Here is an 8,600-nt window from a genome sequence, read left to right as displayed (position 1 = left end):
TATGAAAAAATTGTGGCAACTGGCACAGCGTTTCCCCACGACACTGCTTGTGTAAAAGTGGGCGTGCCGTACATAGTACGCTAAATGAGATGAATTTACCATAATATCCCTATGTTCTTTCCGAATATGCATATTATAGAGTGTGTCGCGGACCACGTTATTAGTATGCAGTGACCAGTCAAAATAGTTTGTGAAAAAAACGTAGCATTAAACACGGAAACGTACGACTTTAAATTTGGGTAACCAAAAGGTTTATTGCCATATTTTTTTTTATAATATTCTTATATATATATAAATGAACATATTGGTTTCCCTCCAGCCTCTCCCCTTCCTTATTCAAAGTCTCTCCTTCGTCTCTCTCATTCCATTCCATCTTTCACTGTTTGTTATCTATCTTTCTCTCTCTCTTCTCTAGTCTCAGCCCGTGGAGAAGAGGACCAAGAAAGAAAGCTTCTTTCTTTGACAAGGTATGATTATTATGTTGGGTTTATATTTAAACTTACATGGTAGTGTTTTGCTCAGGTGTTAGTGATATTTGCTCTTACTCTTCCTACTTAACAAATTTAAATGGAGTAATTTTTTGCATGAATGAATCTTAGACTGGATTATTTCGTCACAGATTTTTGTTTTCCATGCTGCATTGATCTATCTCTACTTTTGTGTGTGGCTTGTATAGAGTATTTGATTATTTTCAGTTCTAGTTTTCAGACTGTATTTCTACATATGTGTGTGTACGCATGTGTACTTTTCTCTGGCTCTTTTTATGAATATGGGTTTCTGTTCCTTCTCTTATTTTGCTTTTTATGTATGATAAAATCAAAAGATTATTGTGCTTGAGAATGTAGCTATATTGTCTTGGAAGATTTCTTCCGTATGAGAAATCGTTTAGTCTGTTTTTCTGGTGCTGTGTGTGACTTTAAAACAAATTTAAGGGTTTCGTATTTTTTTGTTTTAACGTTTTAAGGAAATTATGTGTGTGATCAGCATGATTTACCTTCTTGGTTGTCCTTTGATTCAGCAACTGGGGTACTACTTTCGGTGAGGAAAAAGAAAGTCTTCGAGGGCAGCTGCTTTCGTGGTTGGAGTCTTTTTTAGGTCTAGGCTTGTGCTTTTGGGTTTGGATTTATCATTTACCATATTCTTGAATTGATTAAAGAAAATATCAATTTCTTTGAAGAATTTCATATTCTTGTTTTGCTATCAGGGGATTGTGATGATTTCTTCAATTTCCTGTCTCTTGAAAAAATATCACTACAGTCTGATTGTTATGGACCCTTCTTTCAGGTTAGCTTGGTTTGGCTAAGATGGAAAATATGAAGGGTGCTAAGGAAGAAGGTGGACTCCCACCTTTACCCCCGCCTCCTCCAGTGGTACCGGAAAATGTGAAGCCGGAACTTGCCGTCACTCCAAAGTATTCTATAATGAGCAGAAAAGGAATTGGACGTGCTGGGCGCCGCACACCTTTACTGGCAAATCATTTCAATGTTTCCCTTAAAGTCCCAGATGCAGTATTTTACCAGTATAGTGTATGTTTCAATTGTGTGTCTTTTGTGCTTTCTGAATTTATTCAATCTCATTATAATTTGATTACGCTGTACTACTACTTTCAGGTATCTATTACTTCAGAAGATGGTAAAGAAGTCAACCTTAAAGGAATTGGAAGAAAAATTATTGATAGGCTGTACCAAACTTACTCTTCAGAATTTTCTGGCAAAAGGTTTGCATATGATGGAGAGAGAAGTCTTTACACAGTAGGTCCTCTGCCACAAATCAAGTTTGAGTTCACTGTTGTCCTGGAGGAGTCATTTGCAAAGCAGTACGTCTCTCTGTTTTGTTTCCTGGTTTCTTTTTACTGTTTCTTTTTTGGGGCTGACATTAATTGGGTCTGTACGGTAGGGAAAATGGGAGTCCTGGTGGCAGGGGGAGTCCCAATGAAAGAGGTAAACGGTCTAAGCGTTCATTTCACTCAAAGACTTTCAAGGTAGAGTTAAGTTATGCTGCCAAAGTACCTTTGAGGTCGGTTGCTCTTGCTCTTAAAGGAGCTGATGCAGATAACAGCACTCAGGATGCATTGAGAGTGCTTGATATCATCCTTAGGCAGCAAGCTGCTAACAGGTATCTCGTTGTCTCCCCTGTTTATTATCTTTCTAGTTCATATTTTTTTGGCCATATTAATATTGAAGCTCTATCGTTGCTTAAGCTGTGGCTGTCCCAATTTACAGGGGATGCCTTTTGGTGAGGCAATCATTCTTTCATGATGACTCACAGAACTTCACTGATGTCGGAGGAGGTGTAATTGGTGTTCGAGGGTTTCATGCCAGCTTTCGCCCGACTCAGAATGGCTTGTCTCTTAATATGGGTACCACTTTTGTTATAATTGTGATTTCTAACATGTAGAGGTGCTATTGTTACTTATTTTTGACATTTCTGCCTCTCAACTTTGTCTAGATGTGTCCACAACCATGATTTTGAGACCTGGATCTGTTACTGATTTTCTGATAGCTAATCAGGGCGTACAAAGTATTCGTCAAATTGATTGGGGGAAGGTAAATAAATTGTTAAAATGTGTGCTTAGATATTATCATTAATTTGTTTGTAAACTCAATTTTTGGTGACATAGGCTAAGCGAATGCTTAAAAATCTGAGGATTAAAACAAGACACCGCAACATGGAGTTTAAAATCATAGGTGTGAGTGACAAGCCATGCCGTCAGCTATTGTATGTGTTTGTCTTCTAAGCTACTTTCTCTATTTTTCCTTACTCTCTTCGTTTCCATCTAAGAAACTATAATTTTTGTGTCTTATTTTCTCCACAGTTTCCCCATGAAAGTGAAAAATGGTGATCATTCAAATGGGGAACAGACTGAAGATATATCTGTTTACGATTATTTTACAAGACATTGTGGTATAGAACTTGGTGATTCTGCTTACCTGCCATGCCTTATTGTTGGCAGGCCAAAAAAGCCCAACTATCTACCTCTTGAGGTATGCCAAATTTATGTGCTTGCTAGCCTGTTTATTAGCGGTGTTTGAAGAATATTTTTGCAATCTAATATTTGCGGTTTTCTTTTTCTGTACTTCTCTAATTCTATTTCAGTTGTGTTCACTTGTTTCGCTTCAACGGTATACAAAAGCATTATCCTCTGGACAGAGGGCATCGTTGGTTGAAAAATCTCGACAAAAGCCTCAGGAAAAGATGAAGATTGTAGTTGATGTAAGTTATATTTTCACCTGAATCAATAACATCTTTCAGGTGAACATTGTCATATTTTTTCTTTCTGATTTATGTTCAGGCAGTAAGAAATTACCGATATGATAGTGACCCGTTGCTGGCTGACTGCGGCATCTCTATAGAGAGGCAATTTTCTCAAGTTGAAGGTCGCATCCTTGAGCCCCCGAAGGTACAATCACAAACTCATGTGATTGTTTGCATGAGTATGGCCATATTTTCTTGAGGGAGGGATTTGGAAAATTGGATTTATAATTGAGAACGTGTGCTTTATTTTGCATGGTTGTTAGTGTCTGGAGGAAAATGTTTTTTCTACATTCAGATTGACTGTTGGTTTTCATTTTTGCTAAAATATTTACAGTTGAAGTTTGGTAATGATGGTGGCTTTGCCCCCTCTAATGGGAGATGGAACTTTAACAATAAGGTATGCTTTTGTAGTTTTGATGCTCATTGGCCTTTGACTTGTATTTCATTTTCCCAGTCTTTTAATATCAATAAAGGGCGTTCTTTGTAGTATTTTTTTCCCCTAAGAAATTTTCTTTCATCCTTTCTTTCTAATGCATATATATATATATCTTTATACTTTTTTTTCTAGACGGTTTTGAGGCCAATTAGCATTAGCCGTTGGGTTGTTGTCAACTTCTCTGCACGGTGTGATATGAGCAAAATTTCAAGGGATCTTATTAGCTGTGGAAGGAAGAAAGGAATTGTATGTTCTGTGTTGATTGTAATGTTCTTGAACCATTTTGTTTTAAACTATGGCACAGACTGATTTATTCCTGTACAGCAAATTGATGGGCCACATACATTAATTGATGAAGATCATCTATCTCGGAGAGGATCCCCTGTTACAAGGGTTGAAAAGATGTTTGATCTGATTAGAGATAAGGTTCCAGGCCCACCTGAGTTTATCCTTTGCCTCTTGTCAGAGAGAAAAAATTCTGAGATCTATGGTACAGTTTTCTAATATTCTATAATGCATATCTTAATACCATGTGATTATTATTAATATTTATTTTATTTTTATTTTAGGGCCATGGAAGAAAAAATGCCTAAGTGACTTTGGTATTGTCACCCAGTGCATTGCTCCATTTAAGGTCAATGATCAGTACCTAACCAATGTTCTCCTGAAAATCAATACAAAGGTAAATTTTTTAATTAGTAGTGTTTTCTACACAGTTCTTCACATTTAACAAAAATAAAATGTTGTGCTTGTTTTTTTTTTCCTCTAGCTTGGAGGGATTAACTCTTTGTTGGCAATTGAAGAACCTTCACGAGTTCCTGTCATAAAAGATAATCCCACAATGATTTTGGGAATGGATGTCTCTCATGGGTCTCCTGGCCGCTCAGATCTTCCTTCCATAGCTGCGGTATATAAAATGTTTTTTTCTTTCCTTGTCCAAATCACCAGTCTCTTTATTTGGTATCTAATAGTCTTGTCACTTTCAGGTTGTTAGTTCTCGAAGTTGGCCATGTATTTCAAGGTATAGAGCATCAGTAAAAACACAGTCGCCTAAAGTCGAGATGATCGATGGTCTATACAAGCCGTTGGAAAATGGAAAGGATGATGGAATCATCAGGTACCACATTCAGCTAATAGATTTTTTATGATATATTTGGGCATTTGTGCTATGTTCGTTATCATCGCTGTGAATATTAGTTATGAGCATTATTACAGCAACATTTTAATATTTTGACTGTATTATTTCTTGTAGAGAAAATAAAGATCTCTTTTTATTATCCTGGCTTGCAAGTTTTGGTTTGTTACTTTTATGTTTGATTGTTTGTTAGAATGTACTGCACTGCCCTTGACAGAAATTTAAGAAAAGCCACCAAGCTTCATTTATTTGGATATGTCAATGTTCAATCTCCTTAAGACTGGAATGAACCTTTGATTGCAGGGAGCTGCTTATGGACTTCTATCAAACAAGCAATGGACGGAAACCCAATCAGATAATTATCTTCAGGTATCGCGACATTGTGTTGGACCTATTGGTGATTTTCAGTATAGGTTATTTATTCCTCATATGACTGGTGCCTGTGTTATTTTGATAAATCTTTTAGATACATTGCTTTATGAAAATGCTAAATTTTTAACCAAGATGAAATGAAATACTGGACTTAAGCACCTTTGGGTCCAGGTTGTAATTGCCTGCTTCTAGGTTTGGTTTACCTAATTTTAATTACAGGAGCAAAAAAGTATTTGCAATATATTATTTGATACTCTTCATTCAGGACTAAAGTTATTTTAATTCAAATTTTTAGCACTTGGTAATCTTAGTTCTGAAATCTTGCTTCCATTATTGTTTGAAATATAATGCTCACTTTTTTTTTTCTCCATTGGATTTGTTACATGTATTTCTTGTAATTGCTGAAGACAGTCTTTATAACACTTGAGCATGTTGATTTTCTTTCTAGGGATGGAGTGAGTGAATCACAATTCAATCAAGTCTTGAACATTGAGTTGGATCAAATCATAAAGGTTATAAACAAACCTTGACTGGATGACTTACTGTGCTTTATGTCTTCAATTTGATCAATTTTTCACCAATTCAGGATTTGATATATCATTTGAACTTTATTTTTAAGCTGCAATTTACAGTAGTGACTATCTTATCAGTTTTTTTTTTTTAATATTCTAACGCTACCGTTTCTAGCTAATATTGTATTAAGCTCTTGAATTTTTTCTGCACTGATTTCTGTATGCAGTCTTTTCTGCAATGGACTATTAGTTACTTTAGATGGCTGATGATAGCCTGTGTAGTCTCATTTTTTTTTCCTTTGACACTGTTTGTGTTACAGGCGTATCAACATCTAGGGGAGGAAAACATTCCCAAGTTTACTGTGATTGTGGCTCAGAAAAATCATCACACAAAGTTATTTCAAGCTGGCGGTGCCAACAATAATGTCCCACCAGGTTTGCTGTGTGCTTTCAAGTCAGGAGTTACATTATTTCTTTGAGTGAAGCTGTACTTAATTATGTAATTCCTGTTTTCATTTCAGGGACTATCGTGGACACTGGAATTGTGCACCCAAGGAACTATGATTTCTATCTGTGCTCTCATGCTGGGATGATTGTAAGTCTCTTGTATCTTAGGAGAGTCTGTGTTGTGCATCTCATTCTTAATTTTATGAGCATATCATTTAATTGTTTTTCCAGTTTAATCTTGCTATTAGTTTTCCAGTAGTGTGCAGATTACCATCAATATTTTTTAGGCTGCCATAATGAGATTTGATATTTAGTTCGGATAAGTTGGTTGTTGGTGATATTTGCATGTGTTTTGAATTATCATATTCCCGATTGATTACATACTGATCGGCACAATTCAATTTTCCCTGATTTGAACTATTAAATGCGGATTCAAATAAAGCATTTGATCTCTTTGTAACTATGTTTCTTTTTCCATTTTTTATCGGCTGCTACAAAACACAGGGAACTTCTAGGCCAGCACACTATCATGTCCTAGTTGATGAAATTGATTTCTCTCCTGATGACTTACAAAACCTTATCCATTCCTTATCTTACGTGTAAGCTTTTATTCTTTAGTGTTTTATTTTACTCTCTTTTTATTTGTTTATGGTACCTTGTTACGACTTACTGAGCTTGTTTCAGGTACCAAAGGAGCACAACTGCAATTTCAATTGGTAGGTTATTAGGGATTGTAGTTTCCTCCTATTACATGCATATATATATATTAATATATTTTGATCTATAATAAAATTTTATATTACACTGCTTAAACGATTAATTTCATTTTCCAGTTGCTCCAATATGTTATGCCCATCTTGCTGCATATCAAATGGGTCAGTTCATCAAGTTTGAGGATTTATCAGATACTTCTTCAGGACAGAAAACTGTTACTTCTTCGGGTATTATTCCTGTTCCAGATCTCCCTAAGTTGCATGACAATGTTAAGGGCTCTATGTTCTTTTGCTGAGGTGCTGTGGATAGCTTTTGGCGGACATATTTTGACTTTCTTTTTGACACTGAAGAAAAGGTCTTTGAAAACGTACATATTACATAGACGGGGAAAACGACAGATGGGTTCTTTAGGTGAGTAGTGAAATAGGAAATACTCGAAATAATAGTTTAGTTTAGTTGAGTTGTGGACTCTTTGAGATGCACAGTGCTTTCAACAAATAGTTAGCTTTATGTTTAGGAATTGAGTTATCTGAACAATCGGTTACCCAAGAAAAGTTTTAACCATATATATGTATTGGAATTTTGCGATTGCTTAAATCTGAGGGTATGTGTATGGCATTGTCACTATGGAATTGTGCTATCTTACCTTTATTTATTTATATATTTTCTGTAGATAACACCAAACAGGTCAGAAATGAGAGGTTTCTGGTTACGGGAGGGGGGAAGGGGGATGAATTGATAATTGACACTTTTTTCGGAAACTTAAAAACTCAACTATCTATATCTAACATCTTATTAAACTTTTGTCCAATAAATAGATCGACAATAATATAAACACACATTAGATAATCTTGCTACCTACGTCCTCAATCTTCAAAGCACCAAGTCTTGAGTTCAACTAACAGATCAAGCTATTACAATAGACTTTTTCAAATGCTCTATTCCACCGGTGCCAACCTCACCAATACAAATGATATAGAAGTATGTACAATAATACACCCTCTCGTAAGATGATGAATACAAAATAAAAACCTAGAGAGAAATGCACACAAATGAATAATCACAATCTTGGCTCATGTGTTTGAAAAGATTTACACTAGAAAAGAATTTGGAACACTTTTTGCTAGCTTAATAGTAATATATCTGATAGAAGCTTATACACCCCATTTGGCTTAGCTTCTAGGGTTAAAAAAGTACTTTTGAGAGTATTTGGGTAAAAAAATAAAAAGTGTATTTTTAATTTAAAATGTCTTTTTTGAAAAGCTAATGGTGTGATTGGTATAGAATTCCAATCCAATTTTATGTTTTTAAAATTTAAAAATTGTGGGACCTACACAAAATTCTTGTTTGGTTTATCATTTTTGAAAACTATTTTTAAAAACAAATTCTAATTTATAAAAGGATTTAGGAAATGATGTTTTCACGTTTTTGTTTTTGTTTTCTGTTTTTTTTTTTTTTTTTTCCTGACCACTTGTTTCAAGGACTCATAATGTTCCTCTTTCTCTCATAACATCTCATCTAAGGCTCATCTCACGGATCTTGCTTCTCTATCTCTCTCTTTATATTATTTTCTAATAAATAATATTAATTTATATATTAATAGACTTTTTACATTTTTTTTAAGGTGCTATGTTGTACAATAATTTTTCTTTACTGACAATTTTTTTTCTTCTTTCTACAATTCTAGTGTAAAAATATTTACTCTATTTTTTTTAATAAAAAGGGTATT

The 8,600-nt window shown here is 34.8% G+C and overlaps 1 protein-coding gene across 2 annotated transcripts; it reads left to right on the top strand.

Moving 5' to 3' along the window:
- Nucleotides 1-309: 309 nt before the first annotated feature.
- Nucleotides 310-7,498, top strand: LOC133818452 (protein argonaute 16). Of its 2 annotated transcripts, XM_062251340.1 has the most exons (24): nucleotides 310-467; nucleotides 1,019-1,095; nucleotides 1,285-1,526; nucleotides 1,611-1,816; nucleotides 1,897-2,115; nucleotides 2,223-2,359; nucleotides 2,449-2,546; nucleotides 2,621-2,718; nucleotides 2,816-2,984; nucleotides 3,097-3,213; nucleotides 3,293-3,400; nucleotides 3,590-3,652; nucleotides 3,824-3,937; nucleotides 4,016-4,181; nucleotides 4,261-4,373; nucleotides 4,461-4,598; nucleotides 4,678-4,808; nucleotides 5,130-5,195; nucleotides 5,647-5,710; nucleotides 6,031-6,145; nucleotides 6,232-6,305; nucleotides 6,662-6,756; nucleotides 6,842-6,873; nucleotides 6,991-7,498. In XM_062251340.1, the coding sequence occupies exons 3-24, from the start codon at nucleotides 1,305-1,307 to the stop codon at nucleotides 7,164-7,166; spliced, it is 2,721 nt and encodes a 906-aa protein (XP_062107324.1). In that variant the 5' UTR covers nucleotides 310-467; nucleotides 1,019-1,095; nucleotides 1,285-1,304; the 3' UTR covers nucleotides 7,167-7,498. The 2 variants fall into 2 exon arrangements, with proteins under 2 accessions (XP_062107324.1, XP_062107323.1); XM_062251339.1 differs by lacking the exon at nucleotides 1,019-1,095 and having other exon boundaries at nucleotides 311-467.
- The last annotated feature ends 1,102 nt before the right edge of the window (nucleotides 7,499-8,600 follow it).

Source organism: Humulus lupulus, chromosome 2 (assembly GCF_963169125.1).
Source record: "Humulus lupulus chromosome 2, drHumLupu1.1, whole genome shotgun sequence".
Classification (NCBI taxonomy): Eukaryota; Viridiplantae; Streptophyta; class Magnoliopsida; order Rosales; family Cannabaceae; genus Humulus; species Humulus lupulus.
The sequence above is the reverse complement of the archived record's forward strand: the minus strand, read 5'-3'. Positions and strand labels throughout refer to the sequence as shown.

Bases quoted from the DNA above. Each gene is read 5' to 3' on its own strand.
- LOC133818452 (XM_062251340.1), top strand. From the start codon at position 1,305: ATGGAAAATATGAAGGGTGCTAAGGAAGAAGGTGGACTCCCACCTTTA. The intron at 2,547-2,620 runs GTAAATAAATTG...TTGGTGACATAG, and splicing joins GTCAAATTGATTGGGGGAAG to GCTAAGCGAATGCTTAAAAA. The intron at 3,401-3,589 runs GTACAATCACAA...AAATATTTACAG, and splicing joins GCATCCTTGAGCCCCCGAAG to TTGAAGTTTGGTAATGATGG.